At 30.3% G+C, this 26,429-nt stretch overlaps 1 protein-coding gene across 7 annotated transcripts in view; it reads left to right on the forward strand.

Annotated features, from left to right (window-relative positions):
• Positions 1-26,429, forward strand: part of LOC132723536 (calcitonin gene-related peptide type 1 receptor-like) — a 131,845-nt gene that overhangs the window by 34,649 nt on the left and 70,767 nt on the right. Inside the window, exon 1 of one of the 7 annotated variants that reach the window (XM_060708268.1) lies at positions 3,066-4,218. The exons of 4 other annotated variants lie outside the window; for them this stretch is intronic. In XM_060708268.1, coding sequence (XP_060564251.1) covers positions 3,777-4,218 — 442 coding nt within the window. In that variant the 5' untranslated portion in view covers positions 3,066-3,776. Of the gene's footprint in view, positions 1-3,065; positions 4,219-16,527; positions 17,084-24,251; positions 24,771-26,429 lie in introns of those variants that run through there. 2 more of the 7 variants (XM_060708273.1, XM_060708270.1) reach the window with 2 other exon arrangements.

Below are 26,429 nucleotides of genomic sequence, written 5' to 3' on the forward strand. Positions count from 1 at the left end.
AATTATAAATCCTTGTAATTTGGAATCACGGGTGGTATATTGCCAAAAAATACACTTAAATTCATAAAACAGGTACAGCTCTTCCCATTTGTATCCGATCCATTTGTGTAGAAACATTTAACTAAAAAAACAGATAAAAAACAGAAATTCATTATTCTAAATTTGCTAAGAACAAAAGTAAATCTTGATATTTTTAATTAGACAAAAATGTCGTGCTGAACTATCTTTAAGGATCGGGAATATAACATCTCTGATTGAATATACGGGGCGACTTTTTTCTCCTAACTTTTAATTTGGACCAATCCATTCAACTTTTTAGGAATTTCAATACAAACATGACCTTCCAATATATAGAGATTGCTTTGATTGTTCGGATGCGCAGTCATTTCAGGCTCTGTACTGGTTGCAAATGCTTAAGCAGGTAAGTTTAAGTTAATTTATAATGGCAAGACAAAGCAAATAGCCCAATGTTTCACAAGGTAAACTAAAACAGTGGAGCGAAGAACTTTCATGTTTGGTATTGTTTTAGATGTATAACGTGCTCATATGTGACTTAATTGTTACCCATTTATAGTAGAAAATGAAAGACCAGACTTCGCGTAATTTTGTTTTGATTAATGATTCCGAGGGATCACACTTTCTTCAGATTTTTATTTAATGTAAATATTCAAATTGTGCAATATTGATGAAGCCAGACTTATCAGTCATTGGGAAAATTGATTCACTTTAACAGATATCTGATTATTTTACGTGGAATATAATCAAGATATTCTTTAACTTTGTTTGCAATAAACGTGTTTGGATAGTAGATCCTTTTGAATGTTTGACATTGATAAAAAGTAATATAGAACAAAAAACACAATTAAACGAGTATCATTTTGCACGAAACTTGTATACATGTATATCAAATTTCTAGTATAATGCTCATATAGCTAATTCAGCTTTTATCTAAAATGAAAAGAAAGGTTCCATAAATGCTTATGATGCAAGTTCTCTTTAATTTTCCTAGTTAAATTTTTTGAAATAACCCAGGAATCTATAAATAAATATTTCGCAAAATGTATGTACCTTTCATTTTCATATACTTACACTGGACACAACTATCTTTAAAAACACTTTGGATGTTCATAGTCGAACTAAATTTCATTTCAATCTTAAAGCTCTCATATATTAATTTACATTATTTTACTTACACTATTTGCAGAATGTTGCAATTACGAAAGTAACGACATGTTGTATATGAGATATGTCTTCTAATTATATTGATATGTTATTAATTGTGAGCCCTTTGGCTTAAATAGTATATTCGTGTGTAACAACAGTGTTTTGTTTTCTTTTGCCGAAGAAATGTTCTTGCTATAATTTTGCTTTTAAATAAAATCATACGAAATATACAAATGTATTAATCATTAATTTTAGTTTTATACCATTTAAAACTCCACCATTTACATGACTAAAACCTACTGAGAGTCACTATTTTAGATTTTGCCACCAAATACATTATAATTGACGCTATGCAAAATTGAGTTTCATGCTCTCGGCAGTGCGGTTTATTGTGTGTTTAAGTTTGAAATCTCGATAGGAAGGCGCCATAGCATTATCAGTGTTAACTATAAAAGCCCTATTATATTTTTGTTATAGAAAATCAATGCAGTAAACTTTAGTAACAAATATAAATTGCTGTGTAAAAATACGTTATTACCTGTCTATCTTTGATAATTGCATCGTATTTCTATTTCAGTAAAATACAATCAAGTTTTATCCGATATAGTGAAAACAGTGTTAACCATATAATGTATTATTACTAGATAATGGCAAAAGTTATGATTACGAATATAAAATATCAGACATAACATATCAATAGGAAGTTGTTTTTTGAGATTTTTCACTGTTATATTGATTGTAGTAAAAGATTTTTATTGACAGATTATCTTATATGTGGTGGGTCAGATATCTAATTTTAGATAACTAGTGTTGATAAATTATTTTGACGGTCTATATGAATGGATTATCCATTTATGAATATTGTTACAACAAAACAACAACATTTTTTTTCTGATTTCAAGTGAACATCGTATAATTTGGTGTTTTACAACTGAAATATTTATCTGCATGACATATTTTACGTTAAAAAAACAGTCACAATAACACATACACGGACATAAGTTATAAAATAAAAATATAAGACTAAGTTTTCTGCTAGGTTAAATATGTTGCATCGAAAATGTTTACGTGATTATTCCTTGCTGACGACTTTTCATCATCTAATCAACAGTAGTTTGACTGCTTTACGTGAATGAATTTAACCTCAAATTTAGTAAATCCAGAAACAGGTGCACTTTTATAGACGCGAACCGAGTCGACGTAAAATGTTCGTAAATAAGTATCTAAAACTAAGTTACTTATTTCTAGAACATGACGACTGCATTATTTTGTTATCGCATTAACTTCATTTTGGAATTACATGTGATTAGGGGTGTTCTAAACAGACTTACCGTTATCCGATAAATACTTATTATTCAATCCACAAGCTAAATGTGGGTAATTTTGTCTTTAGGTCTAAAATCCATTTTCTGCTAGATGTGAAATAGAAAGATAAAAAATGGGAACAAAGTTTGTTGCATGAGAATATAATAAAATGTATGAAGACTGTAAACTTACAAGAATGGAGAAGAAGAGAGTTTTGTGTAAGTAAATTTTGTGAAAATGAAAATGGTGGTCTAAGTAGCTTTTGGTAATACAGTTTAACCGTTTCAATATTTTGTTAAAGGCATTTAGTTAAAAACTAAAAACATAATATATAGCTTACTGCGTATATTCTTCATAATTAATAAAACTAAACTAAAATGTTTTTAAATATGCAAAATTTGAAACTTTATGTTAAACCACACGCATTATGAAACGATATAGTTTATACGGGATGAAAATATCGGTTTAAACATCTACAGTCACGGCTATAAATGAATTGAATTGCAGTCGCCTTATTGGAGAATTATTCCCTTTTATTCAGGTGAATTTTACCATATCGTCATTAGTATGCATGCTATCAAAACGGAAAAAAGAGTTTAAATAACAAAATAAAACATTATCTTTAAAATTGTTAAGTGTGCAAAAAAGTGGTGATTAGAGAAAACAATGGAAACATATAGCAAAATATTAACGAATAAGCAATTTCATTCACAAATTGGATGGAGGAAAATTAAAAGCCCATGAGGATTTATTTTTCAATCAAAACGTGTTGTTCATAATTTATATAAAAAATAAGTGTAACTATGTTTCCTCTTTGATAAATTCGAAATTTAAATAATTAAAACGAAGCCGGATGTTTTCATATTTAAGCAGTCAATTCAAACAGTGTGTCGTGTAAATATTTTACGATATCGACTGAGTGAGTAATGGGAGTAGAAATAATATAGGGAAAGGAAGGTACATTCCAAACAAGTTTAAATCAAGTAAGACATGCATCATGAAGATGCTGCGTTGCTTCTCAATTTAAAATTTAATTAACATCTTATTGGAAAATAAATCCCTTTTAAGAGATAAAAAGTGTAATGTAGTGTCTGAGTAAATAAGAAATTGGAATATAAACTATCAGTTTCAGATTTATACTACTGAAGTTTAAATATTACGTTTTAGATAACAAATATTTGCTTGAGTTTGACTGAACCAACTAGGTTTATTTTGTTAAATAATTACGTTTCAGTCATTTTTACTATTGGATTTACTATGTTGAATTTTGTTTCTTAATTAACATGTAAGGGCATAAAATTAGCAAAATGGAAGCCGTTTGTCGTGACCGCTATCTACAACTACCAGTTACTTATTTCACACTGTTTTCATGCTCAATGTGTTACAAATACCTTTTCTATACCGGAAACCATCTTCAACCGCATTCTCAGCAACCATGGACTTTGGTACCTACAAGTAATAGTGAATTATACTCAAACAATTTCTCTGTGATAGCTGATGTTAACGATGAGCCATCCAAAAGACTAATTTGTGAATCATTAACAGAAGAGGATTGTAGGAGATGGACTGATTGCTGTAACGCTGCAATGTCCTGCTGCGAAATGCAGCTTAGTACAGCAAAGAGCAATCGGTCAGAATCAAGCTATTGCCCAAGGACTTGGGACGGTTATTCATGTTTTGGCGATACGGAAGCTGGAACAAGAACATATTTCTCATGCCCTACTTACGTGCCACATGCTGATACGTCGGGTATGTAAAAAAGCAATTAATATATTAATAAGAGTAAATAAGCGTTAAAAGTATTACATGTATCAAGAGGATAATATTTCGTTTTTACCAACTTTTATGTTAAACAATGCAAGGCTTTCAATGATAAAACAAAACTACATTTGCAGTTGCTAAAAGCCATTTGTGCTCCATAATATCCTACAATACGAAAACACTTTCTGCATATTTGTTAGATTATTTTGCAGATGTAACGTATAATATAATTATACTGTGAGCGACTCTATAACGATAAGTAGTAGTATACTAGATATTTCAACTTTATTTATTTATTTTATTCAAAATGTTCTTATGGTATACCTAAAATCCTACTTTTATCTTTTAAATTTGCCCCTCATCGCTGTTGGTTCGAATCCCGACAGGGACTTTGAATTCTTTCATGGGAGGAAGCTATCCAGCTAGCTAAGCTAATCGGTGGTTCTACTCAGGTGCCCGTTCGCGGCTGAAATAATGCACGGAAGGGCACCTGAGGTCTTCCTCCACCAGTAAAGCTGGAACGCCGCGATATGACCTTTACTGTGTCGATGTGACGTAAAACCCAAAACAAACAAAAATTCTTTTAAATTACTTAACACAATTGTTAAGAAAATTATCAAGTGGTCACGTGATGATGGTGTTAAGCTGTAAACAAACCTGGTATTATATAACATATGATGAAACTAGGCAATTAAAACAAGAAAAGTCGGAAATTGACATTATAAGAATATGTTTTTAATAATGCTTAAGTTCCCAAGAGAACAGAATTGACAAGTAGTGTAATGAAAGCAGTTGTTCTGCGTTTTCCCCAAAAGTCGCCCTATATTCTAACATAGTCGTTCAGACCATTTCACTGTGATTTGGCAAAACGATTTGCTCATTTTTGGAACATTATTTAGGTTAGCATTATGGTGGTGTGTAAGGGAATAAAGAGATTAGACGTATGTGTTATGTAGTATTCATGATCTAATAAAGAACGTGTGTAACCGGCACTTGGTATTTATACCTTCTGTATACTATAACAGATGGTTGATATGTCTCGTAAAATGAAAATCAACCGTATCCCTACACCAGTCTTTTTCGAGTCCATAATAAAAATGATTATTTTAAAGTTAAACTATTTTTATTTCTTAATAGTTAAGCTTTATTCAGGATGAAAAAGAAGAAGATCAAGACAATTGCATATCATAGTTTTCTACGTATGTAAATGCTCGTGCGGAAATTAGACAAGAATCAAAGGCGGCCACACTGATTATCATTCCAATGATTAATAGTACTTCTTTTGTGTATAAAATATCAAAAAGAAAAACCTTGCCTCGAGTCATATTTTTAATTATAATACATAACTTTGAATTTAAGATCGTGATTTCAATTATTAAATTCACGTTTTCTTATCATAGCTTTGCCATGACTGGCCTTCAGCTTTTATTCAAATGTCAGTGGCATAAGACGTAATGTTTTAAAATTTGTCGAATACAGATTGAAACAATTAAATTGTACTTCGATTGATAATTTAAGAACTACAAAAATAACCATATTATGTTTTAAACATTTAGATGATATGTTTTACCTTCATTTCGCTGAGTCTAATAGTCTTTTGTCTATCAACGGTGATTTAGGATCTATGAACAATTCTTATTTGGCCACATTTCTAGTTAGTTATCAAGTTAATCCGATGTAATGGACCGTCAACCGAGGTATGACCAAAAAAGGTGTTAACTAAACTAACCAAACAGCCAATCAAATAAAGTATTCGTACACAATCTTAGTGAAAACGTAGCTGTTAGCTTATTACCCTTGGAATAATTTAACATGATTTTATTTACTTTAGATTCCTTTATTTTTGTATTTCTTACAAACAGACCTGTGTTATTTGGGTACTAAGTGTTTAATATACAAGCAGAGCTGTTTACAGTATTGACAATTAAACTGACTCAATTTTTCCGTAACCTTTAAGAAAGAAATACTATTAAGATTATTTCAATTATATTAACATTACCCGATTGTTAATTTCAGGGAAAAGGTTTGTTTATGCTGCCGTTGAAGATTTAAGTGCATGTCAGTTGTGTCGTCTCAAAATAGTCAGTCAAATTAACTTTCGAAATAATGAAATCGTTTTACTGCATAATTAATAAAGATATAATTGGAAAAAACTGTTTACTCACTTTATTTACTCACTACAAATACAATCTTGTTGACTGCAACATACATGTAATTGTTCAAAAGGAGCAAAATGTAAACATAATATTATCTTAATTTCCGTAAAAAAACTTCATCACTTTAACTTTAATTTATGCCTCAACACAAAAGAACAAATTTAAAGATTTTGCTACTTTAAAAAAAAGAAAAAAAGATTTGTCTGTAGTCAAGCCCGAGAACAAAAGCCACTTTAAAAAGAATGCAATGACAGAAAACATATAAATTAATGGTTGTCTTTAACTAGATATGGTCTTTAACACAGGTTTGACATTTTCAAATCCTTTAGAATGCTGAAACCGAAGAAAACATATTTTTCAAATTTCAATCAATGGCTTTTGCATGTATCCGTGTTGTTTACATTTTAATGTCGGTTGCATTGTGCCGCAATATTGTAACTGTATATTTACATTCAATAAAATGTGTTGAGTTCCCTCATGAATATAAGAGTGACTATTGATGCTTGTTATTGTTAAAGAAACAACAGAGATTGGCATGAAGGTTGGTACACTACACTTCGTGTGCTCCTTATCAGTAAATGGAAAAAGCAAGTAACTGTATGAGTTTAATACATGCCTTAATTGAATTGTACAATCATTCAACCGAGGTTCAAAAGCCTAAAACACAACATTCGAAATCCTTCAATAATTCAACTCAACTGAGTCACTCACAAGAAAAAGGAGCAATGTAGTGAAAACAGAAAACAAAATTTATAAAGACTTTACAGCAGATTATGATCTTGAAAATGGAATTTTAATTTTTTGTAAATATGTGCATATTATGGATTTCTGTAAAATTTCAAATTTGATTATCACCAATTTCCAAACAAGAAAAGCTTGCTATTCTGGTACCCGATAGATTGATATAAACATTTTTTCGCGCACATGCAATTAGTATTAAGATAGAATTATGTTCTGTTCTGACAATATTTGAGTGCAGCAGTTGGTTTATTTATAAGTAAATTTTATAAACACTAGTAATTTGTAAACTATATGAATATTGTATGTACACATTAAAAGATATAATAAATTGTTTATTCAACCACGTGATAATTTTTCTCACAATAACTTATAACGGCTAATTATTTTACACAGCTTTTATAGCTGCAAATATAATGCAATAGTTACTGTTTAATATTTTGTCTCTGAAACCTAGGCTGATATAGATTAGAATAAGTAATTATTAAATTTTATTTTAGAAATGCCATGTGCGCCTTTCGTTGATATTTTTTAAAACCACTGATAAAGAAAATGTAATAGGTGCACGTGCTAAGTAATGACGCATGTGATCTAGCTTTAATCTTTAATTATCTTAATTGCCATTTATTATCATAAAGTGATCATTTCACAGTCGTAGAGTCCTACTCTGCAAGATAGTAAATGTAGCATGTGATGTTACTATGACAACTATGTCTTCAATATTTTACGGTTATAGTTTCTTTCTCGACCTTGCAATAAATGTAATGATCTTCAAGGAAAATTTGAAATAAAGGAGACATCTTGCTGAGAGTAATTTGAGATGAAAGCAGAAAATTATTTGTGACTATATCTATGAATTTAGAATTATGTCTAAAGAAACGTATTGAATTACATATACTTTCAACCCTTAGTTGCAATAAGAAGTATTGATCCTTTTTTTTGTTCACTACAGTAGATCTAAATACACACAAACGTTTTCAAAGAGTTGGAAATTTTGCTGACAGTTATTGCTTTTTTTTGAGATTAAATATGTAGTGAGGTTTGATGCCGATGTGGTAAATAGGTCAATGCTCTTCCGAGAACGTTTTGAAAAGACTCTAACTTCAAAAATTTGATTACTTGCAATTTTTCGTCATACGCGATAGGCATAAAACGGTTTATGATAAATAATGTAAGTTTCATTATACCATTTTTTAAAATAATGTCGTTTATCAGGTTTCCAAAGTTAACGTAAAACACGTTTAGAAAAAGAGAAAATAAGAATCCCAAAAGAAAGCCCTTCACGGCAAAATTGAAAATGTTTAATAGACGGTGCTGTCAAGTGCAAACTACCGTCCACGCCCCCTAGCACCGGCTTAAGCAGAATTCAACATTAAACATGAACTTGTACAATTTGGAATTTTGAAACATTCGCAGATGTGCTTTGCCTTTTGTCCTGTCCTGGTTTTGTTTAGGGTCCTCCTGGGCTCCTTGTCGCTGGTTCTTGTTGCTGAATCGTGTGGGGGTTGTGTTCATCGAACGCCGCCTATCCTTGTTGATCATGTTTATCATATTTCATATGGCGGTTATCATGGAACCTTCAGTGTAACACGTAAGAGCCATTCCATTAAAAGCGGCATATGGTCCTTAAGTAAAAAAAATGGTGTGCCCAAAACGAGAAAACAATGGGGGAAACTAAATAAAATGGAATTTCGAAAGAGGATCAGAGGTTATGAAGCCTTCATATCACAGATTAGACGTCAAAAGGCAAACCATATATCCTAAGGGTGATTCAACAGTATTCCAGTGAGGAATACTGGAACCACCAAACAAGAAAATAGCCGTATAGAAATAACTAAATTACAAACACAACAAAAATGTCTTACTGAACAATCTTTAAGAATCGGAAATATAGCATCTCTGATTTAATGTACGGGGCGACAAAGTCAATATCATGAGGGACTATTATATGCGCATCATGACATTGAGAAATAGTCTGCTAGACTTTAAGATCATGGTGTACGTATTACCCTACAGAAATTTCCAAAGAAACAAAGTAAAAGATCCAAGTTCTCATACGGGACATCCTTATGTCGTCTAAATTAACCCCTGTTTAACAGGAATAAAAAACTATTATGCAAGCAGCAACAAAACTTTCAGGAGAAGGTTAAGAATGATCATCTTACAAAGCTTATCAATTTTAGAATGCTTTAAATGTGGTGAATCTCATCACGTGTAGTTTCTAAGACGAAGATATTTTTGTGTATGCCTTTAATTTGTAAAGCGCCACAAACCAGAAAGCATATATGCCATGTCATTTTAGAAGAATACATGAAGTTGTAAAAAAGAATTCGTTTATAATATCATATTACACAGATGATTGATTTTAAATAAGGGATTTAAACAAACTAAAAAATAACCTTCCTTGCCTCTCGGGTAGTCGAGATATAAAAGCTTGCATTAAAAACATCGAGCATATGGTAAAACTTACTTGAAACGGAGGAAATTGTTGAGAAAGTCCTAGAATATCAGCGTAATAATTGGTTCACAGACTATAAAATTCGAATTCAATACACAATAATGCTTACATTGAAGATGCATCTTAATTGCTGGCAAAATTTAATCAAACGGGATCTTAATCAATTATCTGAATACGATGCACATAATTGTAAAAAGGAAATCATAGCTTTAAAAATTCATTAATCTGTTTCAAGTTTTTACTTTTATTGGTTCGATCTAGAAACCGGAGACATTTGCATACAGACATCAATTTAGCATGTCTTCTACTCCTCATAAACCGCGGTTTATTTATCCGTTAAGAGGTTTGCTAAACGAAAGACATTCTACTTACTTGGACGCAAAACAATAATACTTTATATTGGCCTGTACTTCATTTCTTAATTATTGCAGTATTACATTTAATTAGAAATGTTTTGTTAAAGTGTGAAAATGGTTATGTTTACAATTAATAACGTTTTGTTTTAAAGAACACAGAGAACCGATAATTAAAAAACATGTCTAGCTATACACCTTTATACTAGCTAGCTGTTTATATTGATAGGTGCGATGTACAAAATGTAAGAATGAATTGTTGCAATATATATCAAGTTGTATTTTCAAGTTGTCGATTCGTCCGAACTCAACAGGTAAGCACTCCATTTGGAATTTGGTATAATAATAGCATTATATCTTTTGTTAAACAAGTATGCTATGGTGCAGCAGAAATTGGCCGCTTAAAAGGCAGACCCTTTGCTAGTGTATTAGTCCTTTTCAGATCTACATTCTTCTCCTTTTCATATTGTCTCAAGTTACTGTACATTTGGGTTATCGTTAACTGCTGTACAGTGTCTTACATTTGGCTTAAAATAATACTTATTCTTGGCTTATAATCCGTGGAAATTGCATGATGGTAAATTATCACAACTTTGTGCTGCAAAATTAATCCTTTTAAGGTATGACTGGTGACATGTCCGATCTTGACAGCGAAAGAAAGTGTATTTAGTGCCTAAACCGGCGGATGGAACCTCATTAAGCATATATCTCATTAACATTGTTCAAATTTTTTTATGTTCGATGAAAACAATTACGTTTTTGAACCACTAGCATTAGCTCTCGTGTTAGAATCTAGCTCTCATTTTTAATTTAGACCCTAGCCTACAAGCGGGAGCCATATTAACCCCTTGGTTATATCGACAGTTATTTTTTGTAAAAGGCACTACAATTCATTAAAACTAATATTAAGTATTAATACTTCATGTGCATATATGTTTTAGAAATTGTCAATGTTTGAAAATAATGAAAGATGTTTATGATACGTTCTTAATAGAATTAAAAGAAAACTGATGGCGATATAGTAAATAATGAGTAGTGATATTTGTAGTAGTGGTAAACGAGGGTTACCGTTTGGGTTTTTGGGTCTCTGACTTTTTAAATTAATCCGATTAAGTAGATAATGTTCTCAAGTACATAATTAATTCACCAGTGGTGCACGGATTAAGAAATGAGATATTTGAATCGTTGTCGGATAAAAAATCCCTTACGCAAGTAATCATCTCTAATATTTCATTATAATCAAACACACCGGTAAACTAAAATTCCCTAGGTTGCTTACGGTGATGAAATGTATTTTTTCACCTTATTCTTTTTAAAGACTTTTTTAAACGATAAACCATTTATTTTGCATCTTAAATATACAGATAGGCTACGAAGTGACCGCCCTAGAAAGTGTTATATTTCATTATATAGACACTCGTCAGATATGATACAGTGTTTATTCCGTATAAGGTGATCGCAGGAAATAACTTCTCGCAACATTATCATATCAGCTGTCTACAATATGCAATATTCATGAATTTAATTTCGCCCCAGACATATCAATGCATATAATTTGTATTGAGAACACTGCAAAAGGAATATGTTTATGTAATTATATACAATACTTGTCTATTGAATACATTTCGTAGAATATTCATATTGCTGTCTTAACTGTTATATAATGTAATACTGGATATTGTCGCTAACATAGGTATTGTTTTATACTTTAAACATTTAAGAAAATGTATGTTACATTACATCCACTTTAATTATGTGCTGATATATAGTGGTTGGTGTTGTGTTCACGTGTTAAATTACAAATTCTCTTTGCAGAATAATTATGTCGTTGTGCGTAATGAACTATTTTATCAAGCTAACTGAAAACTGCACATCAGTATCAAACAAAAATGAAAATGACGTGGCACTATTACACTATACAATTGTTTCATCATATGTCTTGTTTATTTTTACATCACAGGTCGTTGAATATGTAACACTCTAACTATTTACATCAGTATTTAACTATTACAAAGCCCATTCACCGTTACCATTTGTTAGACTTCCAATCTGGAATGCTCACCAATTAATGATAACTTTGATGTTTCATGAGTTAACTAGTTAGTTTAAATGTTATGTCACAGCTTAATTAAATGTACGCACATATTTTTCTTGCATCTGCATTTTTTGAAACGTTTATATGTCTAAGAATATAATTTTTGTCGCATTTCGTTGCATCTTCGTGTAACTGCGGCTTTTCATATTTAAAAAAACATTTATATAACTTACAAAAAATAATGTTGCTTGTAAAATAATAATCTGTATATGCATTAATCAAATCATATATTTTTTTAAATTTATACTTTTAAAACAAATCTAGCGTTGGTAAGATAAAGATCACACCTTACCAATTCTACTGAAATAAAATTGTTCAGATGATTATATTTGTACAGATTACATACTGACAAATGTATATAGTAAACAATTATATATGTTATGAAAGAAAAAAAAATGTACACTTTCATTACACCAATAAGGAGTAGTTTTATAAGCAGTGACCATTTATCTTGAACCTATCAAGCATGTCAAACCCTTGATTTCAAGTGTAAAATCTACAAAATTTAGAAGTATCTTGTGAAGAAAAAAAAGATTACTGGTCAAAAGCTGGTATCACTAGTATACATGTATTGAATATGTTAAAAGGATAAACGTGATAATAAACTAATACTATCAATGAAAGTCAGTTATTATATAGTTGATTTGATCTGAAATTTCATTTAAAAAAGATAAGGATCCTCAAATTTTGCCATTTTGCCATTTTTAAAACATGTAAACGTTTACCAGCTTACTATATTTTTCATCATGTCTTACTACAACAGCTATTGTTTCTACTTGTTCAGAACTTCTGAATTCCGAAAACTCCAAAAAAAAAAAAAAAAAAAAAAAAAACAAAAACAGAGACACACCCCAACTTGTTGGCTAGTCCCAGCGGTGTTCAGTTTTCAGAAGTTACACTGTATATTGAAACATTGAAATATATTTTAAAAGGCTCTTTCTTAAAATATATCATTTCCTTTCCAGCAAGTTTGATTTCATGTTACAAGTTAATTACATATTCGCACTGAGCATAAAAAGTGTTTTGAAAATCTAGGAGCTGAAAACATTATAAATATAATTATAACTTAGAAATACGTCATTTTCATAACACTCATTTCATATCGATGATGTAATCCCATAGCACTACATTACACATACTCGATCAGTATCCGTTGTCCTATAAAAACTTTATTTTAAACAATAAACGAAATAAGATCATCGTTTATCGTTGATGCTCATCTCAAATCTTGGAATGATAAATATGATAAAGCATACGATACTTGTCTGAAACATGTTACAAGATAGATAGCTGTCGGCATCAGCTGTCGATATATTTTTATCTTGAATAGAATAGGAGCAATTAACCACAGGCATGTTGATATATGTATCAAAATACAAACTAAAATAAACTGTTATTATTTAAAAAACATACAGGATATAAACATAAATCATTGGCCTATCAAAAGGACAATAGTTTTATTTTTATTCTAGTTTGCGATGTATTGTAAGTTGTTTATGTTTGGTCTAAACTGACAATAGCGACAATGACTAGCTGTTTTGGCTAAGCCTAAAACGATTATCCTAACAGCATGTCAATGAGTGTTTTTTTAACAAAATACTTTACATGTCATAAGCTATTCCAGTTAATATATCTTGTGACAATAACCATATCAACTTAGCATACGTTTTACATATCCAAGATGTTTGACTTAATTGAGTTGCTTCTTACAAAAGACATTTTGACATTTTTTTTTATAAAAAAACGACCAGAGTTTGGTAATATACAAGGCTGTAGCGTTAACCAATATTGATGTGACAGACATATGATATAAAAATTGCCATATCAACTGTCTTGGAATTGGGTAATATATTCATGAATTCTGTTTGACTGTAGACATATCAAACTATTCGTTTTGTGTTCGTACAGGCTAAATCACGTATATTCTATATAAACAATGTAAAACATTTACGATAAATGGAAAAGTGTGTGGATGGGAAACGATTCATTTATCGAAACTGACTTTAATTTGTCAAACAAGTCAAGTTAACCGGAGATCGTATTTGTTGCTTCGACCCATTAGAATATGTCAATGTTTTAGTTTATTCAAAGTTTACCATAATAATGATATAGAAAAGGTGTCCGAATTTCGTATTCATGAACACAAAGTGAAACCAATAAGGAAGTGTTACGATATATTCTGATATACATATATTGAAGGTGTACGAGTATCATAGCAAAAAGTTATTCCAAAAATTTAATATAACGTAATATTATACTTTAATTTCAATACAATATATATTTTTGATGAAATCAGTACCCTTATTTTCTCACTAAATACAGATATCCTTATATTTCGTTTTTGTTTATAGAAATATGAGTATTACATTTATCATTAAAATTAATTTGTCTGCTCATATTCAAATATGTTATCTTGTTCTTAACTCAATACTATGGTGGCTGATTTGTGCCATTTGTGTTTTCGCCCCGCGCCACCGCCATTTTAACTTGTTAATTCTCGACTTTCGCTTGGCGTGGTCGCGGGACGAAAACACGCTAATTAGCGGAGGCGCGGGGCGAAGTTTTATTTTATTAAACTTCGCCCCGCGCCCCGTCGTTTTATTTCTTAATTGTCGTTCCGCGCCCTCGCGGGGCTAAATTTTATTTGTTAAACTTCGCCGCGCGCCCCCGCTAATTAGCGTGTTTTCGTTCCGCGACCCCGCCATTTTAACAAGTTAATTCTCGACTTTTCGCTTGGCGGGGTCGCGGGACGAAAACACGAATGGCACAAATCAGCCACCATACAATACACTAGTGTTTTAAACTTATGTTTCTAAGGTATAAGGGAATACATTATATAATATTAATATTTAAGCAGTTCAATCGAGACATTTTTGGCCTCAATATATATTCAATTCACGTAATTGTTCATGACTTTTTATTAATGAAGTTGAACTATTGTTAGGTGACTTATAGCTATTTTATTACCGTAACGTAAGACTGTAATAGCATTTTTGATTAGATATCAAATAAACTGTCATTTTACCACTGTAAAAATTGTCATAATTACCGCAGTGATAATTGCTATAATTATTTTAGTATATATCACCACGGACCACCTATTTGTATTATCTAAGAAAACATGTCTGCTTTTTATCAGGTAACAATCTCATCGTATACAAATTTTCTTAATTTGTTGCGTTCATCATGGAGAACATATACCTACTCGTAAGGTTACTATAAAAATAATGTATAATAATAAGCAGCTTAAGTTCGATGTGATGTTCTTTCTGATAAATAAGCCTAGTAATTAGTCCGTGGGTGTATTGTTTTTAAAGAAAGTAACGGCTTATTATATTAGTCTATAAGCGCTTTAAATTTGTAAGATATACTCTGAATGGTCAATACTTGTGGCCAATGAGGGTATGGTTATCAACAAAAAAAACTTATAAATCGCAGTTATTAAGTACAAAGTATCAGAGGAAGTTGTGACAGTTATGGCAAAACAACAAAAATGTACTTAAAGATTGTATGACACCAGATTATAATTTTAAGAATTGGTATTGATCGTTGAAAAAAATAAAAACAAATGTAATTTTCATCAGACTTGTATTCATCAATTTTGAAAGAAAATGAAATTGTTTTAATTTCGAATAAGTTTAGTTTGAACATTTGGGAATTTGTTAATTTACTTTGTGTAGGGAAAAATGAACATTGTGAGCTTGATGAATTTCTAGTGTATTCTAAAACTGTTCCTGAACTGAAACTGATAGAAGAGATCATTATATCAGACCTTATGTTCAATCAAATACAGTATGAATTGACATTGATTGTATGAAAGGGAAATATCGGATACAACATCTCTCGACAAGGCAGTACTACAAGTTTTATTGCATTGGTCTTATTGGAGATTTATTCCCTTACTGTTCAGGTAATTCAAACCATATTGCCATTAGTACACCCGCGTTAAGAAAGGAATAAAGTGCTTCAAAATCGTAAAAAATAAAAACACTGTTTTATATTAAAAAAGAGATAGAAAATAACCATAAACTTTTTAAAAAGTTTAGGATAGTTTGGTAATAATTTGTATGATGTTACATGATATAATACAAAATTAAAAAAATGCTCCATTAGAAAGTTTTCTGTTATTAGGAATAAAGAGAAAAACAATTGGATATCACAAAATAGAAAAATCTTTCTTCGAATTAAAAACGTCACGAATTGGGGATATATTAAAACATTTATGACAATCGTTATTTTGAAGAAAAATTATTGAAATACAATTCTTTGGTGTAAAAACTAGTAAAGTAAATTGTTTAAACATTCCCTTTTTAATACATCGGAATATGAATTCAATAGATGATCTTGACGGTTAAGATATTATTGGAAAGATATTTAAAGTTTGTCATATTTAAAAAAAGATAAACCATTTATAATTTTCAACAAACGAATATAGATGATAACACAAATACTGACGAGTTTTTTCTCTCTTTTGAATTAATTGAAAACACATGCGAACGATAAGTGGACATTTAATTTAAAAGTCAATCAACGTTCATATATGGGTTTTCGAATTTTCTTTGTGGATAACTATTGCTACAGTTCCGCATTGTAGTATATCTAACGTCGAACATGGAAGATGTTTGTCGTGGGCGCTATCTACAACTACCAGTAACTTACTTCAACCTACTCTCATGTTCAATGTGCTACAAATACCTTTTCTATTCTGGCAACGAATTGCAACCGCATTCACAGCAACCATGGACGTTAGTGCCTACAAATACCAGTAACGTTTATTCAAAGAACTTCTCTGTGCTTGCTGACATCAACGATGCGATATCCAAAGGGCTTGTATGTGATTCATTGACAAATGAAGATTGTTCTAGATGGACAGATTGTTGTCAGGCAGCTATTTCATGCTGCGATATGCAGCTTCGCACACCAAAAAATAATCGGTCAGAATTAAGCTTTTGCCCAAGGACATGGGACGGCTATTCATGTTTTGGAGATACGGAAGTTGGAACCAGAGCACATATTTCATGCCCTAGTTACGTGCAGCATGCAGATACATCAGGTAAAATTGCAACCAAGTACAATTATATCAAAACCTTTGATCACAAACATTAATTGTCTTACAGACGGTGTTTTCTATATTGCTTGATTATATTCAGTATAAAAATATTAAATCATAATGCATTCTGGTATGTTGATGCGTTGTAGTAAATGGGAATTCAAGTGAACTAGTATGCAAGGGAAGGTCTGTTATACAATTTATGATCACGTTGTTTATATTTAGAATCAAACATAACAACAAAACATGTATAATTATTATATAAATATTGTTGGCCAGATACGTGTAAGTGTGAGATTCATGATCCGATGAAACATAATTATCTTTACATAGGAGATAATAAAAATGGTCTAGAACAAAATATTATTATTCATTAAATTATGTTGCATACTATACTAAATCACTTTTGTACAAATTTTATTTCAATGAACATGCAAATCATACATTTGTATCGTTCTTGTATCAATATTTGAAATATATATTGTAAATATGTTCATTGTAGAACGTAAAGAAAAGTACTTAAATAATGATATATTTGAAAGGGACTCCACTGAGATTTAAAAGCCTAAAACATAACATTTGAATTTCTTACATAAATGAGCTGGGGCACTTTAAACATAAATATATGCAAAGATAGTTAAGAAATATACTTTGAAATACATTAAAGATCGTATTTTTATGCTTTTCTTAGCCCGATTTGAGTGAAAGTGTTTAAACGTTATTCATTTTAGGTCATATTTTTATAACTTGAATAATAATTCTCGAAAAACGAAGTGTGTGATGATCTGAAATTTTGCACAAAGTCAGATCCTGTTTACAAATCTTCTAGTATATTGTATAAATATTAATAAAAAAAGATGTTCCTCAAAATAACAATATGATTGAAAAAGGGCATTAACGTTTTTTTGTTAAGCCTTAATACATTTTTATTTCCATGCCAATGGGAAAAACATACTAACAAACCAAAAACAACAACTATATGTTCGTTCTGATCTTCGTTATATCGTAAAGAATGTAGATCTCTTTGCAGTCACATTAAGTAAAAAAAATAAGTCAAACAATAATTTCAAAGCCCAATTACCGGTCAATATATGTTTGTCATATCTATTTCCAAAATTATTTTTCCTCAACTTAGCATTTATATTTAGTCTTAAAGACAGTGTACAAAAAATCTGCCCTGTCAATTTACTTTTTTAAGGTTGTTGAATCAAAAACAACATATTTATCTATTGGAATACAGTCATTGCCGCGAAAACAATGACTTTTCAATTATCTATAGAAACAATTTGTTATCGTCTCCGTGGAACTCTCCGCGGGGTTAATGATATCTTGTTACTTTTGTTAAGTGACATAGGTTAACCCAGACAAATGTGGTCTCCAGGTAGTTCAGATCTTATTACGATTTGTCTTCTGTTGTTTTATCTTGACAGCCTTTAATGACAAAACATTTGCTTAATGATATTAACTTTTGATCTGCGTATAACGTTCTTCATCTTGTAACGTGATATTAATTATTTAAAGTTTAGTTATTGGGTTAATGTATACTGCAGGAAAGTGTCTGGCAAGTCAGATGTAAATGCATGTATTGTTTGCATGTCATTCGTTATAAGTCAACGCGTAAGGAAAATACTAGAATTTGTTTAGAAATGTGTCCTTATTTTAAAGACATTTGCTTCTTGGATGGAAGGATAAATTTAACTTTTTATTATAAGAGAAACAGGATCTTAACGTTCCGCGAAATCGAAATGCTTAATTTAGATTGCTTGCTAAAAATAATTCACGTATACTTGTCACTAGCAAATAAAACATGTGCATAGTCACACTTAATAATGATAGCTTTTAAAACTACAGGAAAGTACCACTTGAGTGTTAACTTAATTTCTTATCTATTTATTTATTGCACGCATTTTAAAATGTAATATGATTATGCTGTTATATAGGAATCAAGTAGGGGAGACAAATACAAATAAAAATATATCTGTCTGCCGAACACATTTATTTTTGCAAGTAAATTTGAAAATTGGCTTAATATTGACTCAGTTTTGCAGATTTGTCCTCCTTTTCTCAGCTGTGTGATATTAAGAATTTATCATATTATGCAAATCGCCTACAGAAAACATCTTCCTTTTATAAATGTTTGTTTGTTTTTTTTTAATAAATTTACTTTCACAGGAATAATAAATTATATTTGCCAGACTTCTATTATATGAATGTAAATTGATGTAGACAAAACAAAAAAAGAGCAGGAAACAAATGAAAGTCTAGTCAAATACCTTGACACAAATGAAAGGTCGTTTGTGGTATATTTTACAGAACAGAATTGTTGAATTTGTCATTGCAATATTTAATTTAAAAATTTTGATAATACAATTTATTCCTGTTGGCTAAGCATATAAAAAAGAAATCTATCATAGCATGTGTTCTATATAATTGTGTCTAAATATAAATAATGTAGATTATGTCGAATTGTAAACCTATAGGTGGATTAGATTATTACCATTTTAAATCGGCGTATGATGTAATGTGGTGATCACGTGATAGAAGGAATGATACATTTGCGTATTAATTAATTAGGCAGATGTGATTGATGCAAAACATTTTGAAGATATATCTAAGCGTGATTGTAAAGTTTAGACATATCATATACATGTATGTACATACAATACACGGTTTGTATGCACAATATATTTTATAATGTATTGCTTTTATCAAGCAGCCGGCGGTTACCTATATATAAAGTACATCTCCATTGTAGTATCTCAAATGCAGGATTAAAACAAGAAAGCAGATTCATTTTTAAGGCATTTTCAATTGTTTTTAAACCTGAACCAAGTGTTAGACGATATTATGATATGTCCGTTTTTTTTAAAAGGGCATTGAATCATTTTGGAATTAGTGTAGAAAGTTTGCGGCCCTTGATTTATATATCACTGTAACAGCAATTTGACATCTGAAAATATTTGATGAATTCCCTTAAAATATCACATGGCTCCTGTCAAAAACACAATGTTTCTTACTATTTAATAACTAAACTTAGTGTATCTGGATAAATTGTTTAAAGTCTGATCAAAGATTAGTATTCTTTAGAGAACACATGATATTCTTCAGGGACAAAAGAAAGTAGATCAACTTTTTATGATTGCAATGTTGGCCTTTTTGAAACATTCATATTATGACATTTGTAAAACGCATTTTGTGATAATTTCGGGCGAATACATGTATGCATAATTATATTTTAACGTATTCCTTTTAAAGAGCAGCCGTCGGTTACCTATATACATGTATAAAGTGTATCTCAAATGTAGTATCTCAAATGCAGGATTAAAACAAGATAGCAGATTCATTTTAAATGCATTCCAATTGTTTTTGAACATGAACCAAGTGTTAGACGATATTATGATATGTCCGTTTTTTAAAAGGGAATTGAATCATTTTGGAATTAGTGTAGAAAGTTTGCGGCCCTTGATTTATATATTACTGTAACAGCAATTTGACATCTAAAAGTATTTGATGAATTCCCTTAAAATATCACATGGCTCCTGTCAAAAACACAATGTTTCTTACTATTTAATAACTAAATGTTGTAATAATTTTGATTGTAAAACAAGATAATGAACAGTAGTATTGCACACAAGTGTGAGATAGAAGAAACTTTCAATTCTAATGACGGAGAATATGGCGATATGTTTGCTTTACATTCCGAAAACACGCCCCTGTAATTGATAATTATGATAATGAGGCATATAAGCACTTGAATACAATGTACAAAAAGAGATTCTTGATTTTTTATTAAATAGATAGGAAAATACCTTAAAGATATGACAAATGCAATGCACAGTATGATACCATTGATTGAACTGGATAGATAAGTATGTTTGAAATATGACTGCGCAAAATAGTTTATCTTTGCACAAAGTGCACGTTAGTTTGGACACAAACAATGCGATAATGATGTTAGATCTATTAATAAACTTTATAAAAGATGAGTTCGTAATACTAACAGAAAGATAAAAATAGGGAACAGGGAAATCGTTCATCTATTAAAATGTTGTAAATTAAAATACAAAAATTCTATATGAAGTTGTTCGCAAGTTCGCAATAGGTTATTATGATGTAAACTTATATAAACAGAATGTAATTTGATGAACACAAAAAACAATTAAGGACATAAGAGTCGTACTGTAAAACCTTTTTCAGTATAACGATTTTTTGTTTGTTTGTATGCTGACATATACATAATAAACCCAAAATGATGAAAAAGTTATTTTGATAAGTAATTTAACAATAATGTCCTTATATTCTATGCAGGAAGTTAAATTTATGCATCATTATTTAGATAGTAAATCTATGCATTATTGATTCAAATTCCGTTATAATATTTATAACCGTACAAATTATTTTTTAACAGGAATACAATCGTATTCTAGCCATTTTATACTTTTTTAACAACATTACACTCCAGAAATAACAATTGCGTTTCGTTTACGTCAGTTGGCTTTAATTATGGGGACAAGTAAAGGTTATTATTTTTATAATAAAAGATATAATAATAATATTATTGTCTTTGGTTTGGTTTAAGTCGCTTCAACACAGAAGGTGTTAAAGATACAGCTTCGCGTTCACAATATCCAGAAACATAATAGATGATATTGTTGTATGGAAACTGGTATTTGAGTGGTTTCTTTATAGTGTTTGTTATGTCAAGGGTCCTGTTTTATTTTAATCAAATCTCAAACTGCAACATCACATCATAAGAGATATTATCTTTTAAGAGATTTAAGGAAGTCAAGTTAGGGTCGTCATGTCTGACAAACATGCATCAAATACCATTTAAGTGATTTAAACTTTATTTGATAACGTGTCGAACAATCTGAGGCATATGCGTCTGCTTAAAAACTTGTTATTTATGTTTGAAAATAATTTCACACCCGATGTGATATTTAGAAAATGATGAAGTACAACATTTAAAAGATTTATTTGCTTATTATTTGTCTCATGCAAACCCGTTAAAATTAATCTTATGATTATTTAGATAGCATGTGGCGTTTAGGCCTGTTAATCAAGAAAAATGTAACAATTTATTATGACATGTCTTGGAAAGAGGGCATTTCAAGTGTTTCCTATATTGTGTTGAAAACTAAGTTTATAGTTGGAACACTACAAAAACACAAATGCATAAAATAACATGTTGGTTTAATTCTAATATGGTTTGTATTTATGATCTAAAATACCAATATATAGAAGCAAATCCCTGAAGAATGCCAAAAATGGCAAAATCAGAAATGCGGCAAGCTTGATGCGTTTGAATCTGATCATTTACGTAACTGGAAAATGCAAGATACCTACTATCCCGGACCTCTATCACCGGGTTAAGCAGAGTTCAACATTCAACATGAACTAGTAAGTTTTTGAATTTCAAAACACCTGCAAATATGTCCATATGGCGGCGGAATATGTGTTACAAAGCAAGTGGAAAAATGATTTTTTTTTGTGTGATATCAATTGGTTATTAACAAAAACAAATATATTGTATGAAATTCAATGTTTGTATGTGATTTCTTGACTCGTTAAATTATATTTTCATTAGAATGATGGTTCAATTTCCAGAAATAATGCAATAATCCGAAATTCATCACATACCATCTTTTATTGATTGAAAATTTCTTAAGTCCAAACATTAAGTTTAACATTCATTTCCCTATAAATCTTTCACTTGATTTTAAATAGTTGATTTCATTCGCATTTAAAATTATTAGTGTGCATAAATTAGATTACACAATTCTTACATATCTGTTTTGAGACGCAAGATAAATCATTCATATCATACTTAATCACCCAAAATGGATGCTATGAGTATAAAAACACTTCAGATAATGAAACGCACTGAGACAATTAATGTTTAAAAACTGTAAAATGCCTTCTTAGATAAAATGGTCATAATTTGATAGACAAATTTACGTATCTCGGTATTGTTTAATATACTTCTTTGAAAATAATTTCTTTATGGTCTTAGACATTTGATTGTGGAACAATGCTTGTTGCATGACGATTCATTGTCGCAGGCTGTGCGTCTCGAGATACTACCATTTCAATGTGTCGTCGGATATTATCTAGTCAGTGTGTCTCTGTGCGTATTCTTTATTACATTTCGACATAATTTCGATTTGTTTTCGATTCCTTCGTAGCCTAAATGTCAAATATTAGGAGTAAAGAAACTCATCTATTACGATACTGTATCATGTTCACACCGTTAGTCTAACATACCATTAACAGAAAAATTTACATGTACTTAAAATGATGGTTATATTCTTGATTTAAATGCGTCAATGCATGTTTATAATCCATAGGAATAGGAAACAATTATCATCGTAAAGACATCAAACTCATATATAATGTTTTGGTTTGTCCTTTGTACTCAAATTTCTGTTGAATTATAAGAACTGCACGAGAAATTATACCACTTAATAATTATTTATTTTCTAGAGCGACATTTTCCACCAATTGAGATTTAGCATAATAGGATGCAGTTGAATATTGCAGTCTTACAAAGAAAAAACAAAAATAAACAAAATCTAACGCTTCTTATACACTCTTAAATGAGTCAGTAACTTGGGTAACTGAAAAAGGTAGTAGTTTTATAATACGCTCTTATGAATTAGTTCGGAAGTAACATCGGGAGATGGGCATTTTAAGGCCAGATATAATAATTGTAAACATCTACCTACATATGATCAGTGCTTTAAATTATGTTGCAATAACAATTGCAAGCAAAAAACAATTTTATTTTACTTTTAAAATTTAATCTTGTTGCAAAATAATTGTTTTTTCAAAGGCTTCAATATAATGCATTGCAATATTACTGTTGTCCATGGCGATTGAAGGAATTTAACATATCTGTTTTTTGTCTGGGTCAAGATAAAAGTGTGTCTTAAAAACCGTGATTCTGCATAAATAATGGAATACCTCATCCGCTTATGACCTGTACACCAGGGGTGTATTAATTGACCTTAAGATTAAAGTGTGTGTATGCAATGCTATTTATATTGTGCTTGATAATTGATAGTGTTATAGATTGCAATGTTTTAGTTTTGCAAATATTTACATAATTTAGAGATAAACGATTTGTTTGAATAGTCAGATATTAAATGGGAAAGATGGTGAGCAAACGTTCGTTGATTTACATTGAATGTATCATGTTAATGATGTAACTATTAAAGGAAATATATTCTGTCATGTATAATAATAATTATGGAGGGTATATGTCGGGATAGGTATTTGAAACTTCCAGTCACGCTTTTTCGATTGTTTACGTGTTCAATGTGCTATAAATATTTGTTCCATTCCGGAAGTGATTTACAACCGCATTCTCAGCAACCGTGGATACTTGTACCTTCAGTAGAAAGTGACCATTATCAGCAGAATTTCTCAGTGCTAGCTGATGTACACAACGTGACGTTAAGAGATCAGATATGTTATTCTCTTACCAGAGATGACTGTAAAAGATGGACAGATTGTTGTTACGCTGCCATCGATTGCTGTAGTGAGCAGCTGAGTACGCCTACAGTAAATGCTGCAGACGGACTATATTGTCCTCGTACATGGGATGGATATGGATGTTTTAAAGATACTGTTCCCGGTTCCAGAACATATATACCATGTCCAAGTTACGTTGCATATTCCGACAAGTCAGGTAGCATTTACAAGACATTGTATCCTAGTACATGTAAATCATTATAATTTTATATCGATATGTCAATTGACGGAGAATAAGTTAAATATTTGACATTATATTTCATCAGGCATTTTTATCTTTAATTTACCTTTTAACGATAGAAATAAAGAAATATTAAGTAAAATGCGACTACATTAAAAATGTGATTACATATAAATACAGAAATATCTCAAAATACAGTTAGTTATGTATAGTTATATAGAGTTATTCTATGTCTTCGATGAATTTCAGTTGATTAATTGATATTCTATTTACAATATGGGTTAATGTACGGTTACTGTATAATATTTGAAATACTAAAATAGCATTTCTTAACATAAAAAGTATTATCTTCGAGTGAATTGTATGTATAAAGATTAACTGTAAAACTAAAAGTTCACCTTTTGAAGCATAGTGAGATTTTTTATATTTACTTATGGTTTGCATCAAGGTGACTGTTTAACTGATAAAAATATACGCGAAGATAGAAAAAATTGAAGATATCAAACAATATTTTTAGGAAAACAACTTTGTTTTTCTAAACTCTGTAAATCTTAAGTCCGGTAAAGATAAACGAAGTAAATTGTTTTGATTATAAATAGTCGATTATGGATATTTCTTTTTCTAAATTCGGTAAATTCCAAAAAAAATTAGAAAGTTTCCTAGGGATGTTTCCATAGTTGCCAGTGATGGTCTCCAGATTTTGATTCTTATATGATTACTTGATGAAATTGAATTACTGAACGAAAGAATGTAATAATGTAGATGCATGAATAACACATAAAGATGTGTAAATGGCTGCAGAGAGAAAATTTATAACTGAATGAGTAAGATTGAAGGTGATAAATTAGTGAACGAGTTAAGTTATGAATGAACAACTGAGTAAAATCTGACTGAATAAACTTGAAGATAGACAACAAAAACGGACGACAGAGCAAAACAAGTTAAAACATTATCTATCATTTATTTCTATTTATGCCCTTTATCTTTAATAAAATATTAAGATCCTTAGAAAATTTTGATTGAAATATATCAATTAAGGTTTTACATCTATTTTAAATACTTTTATATGATACCAATATGCTCTGTTGTCATTTTTTTTCGTATTTTTTTTCAGGTGTTCTCTTTCCATCTTTTATTACATCGCATGGTTCAAACTATTTAACCATCAATCTAGGAAATCTGCAATTGTTTGTTAAACAGAAGGAATAACAATGCATAATTACCTAATTTGTTTGCAAAGCATTTCTGCAGTGATATTTTTGTTAGTTTTTTCTGTTTTAATCTTCCTGATGTTTTTGTTATAAAAGGAACAATGTTTACACAGCACTACATGGCTATGTTCTCGGACGAACTGAACTATCTGATTTTCTTTTTTAATGAAGTCAGCAAATCATGACGTACTCGTATTGATTGTTATTAGTTGCATTTAATTTGGGATGGAACCGTCATGATATATTTATTAAGTATTTCTTTAGAACGTTCCATTTATAGAAACGTAAACAGATTTGGAAATTTTGTATTTTAGAAACACAGAGCTGAACAGATGTATCCTAATAATGAATAATACTAAACTTCCTTCATGTAAAACATTTTAAAATTATTATACACTTGATGCGTCTAAATATAATTAAGTAG

The sequence above is a fragment of the Ruditapes philippinarum genome, unplaced genomic scaffold, assembly GCF_026571515.1.
Source record: "Ruditapes philippinarum isolate M1 unplaced genomic scaffold, ASM2657151v2 ctg127_1_1_1_1, whole genome shotgun sequence".
NCBI classification, from domain to species: Eukaryota; Metazoa; Mollusca; class Bivalvia; order Venerida; family Veneridae; genus Ruditapes; species Ruditapes philippinarum.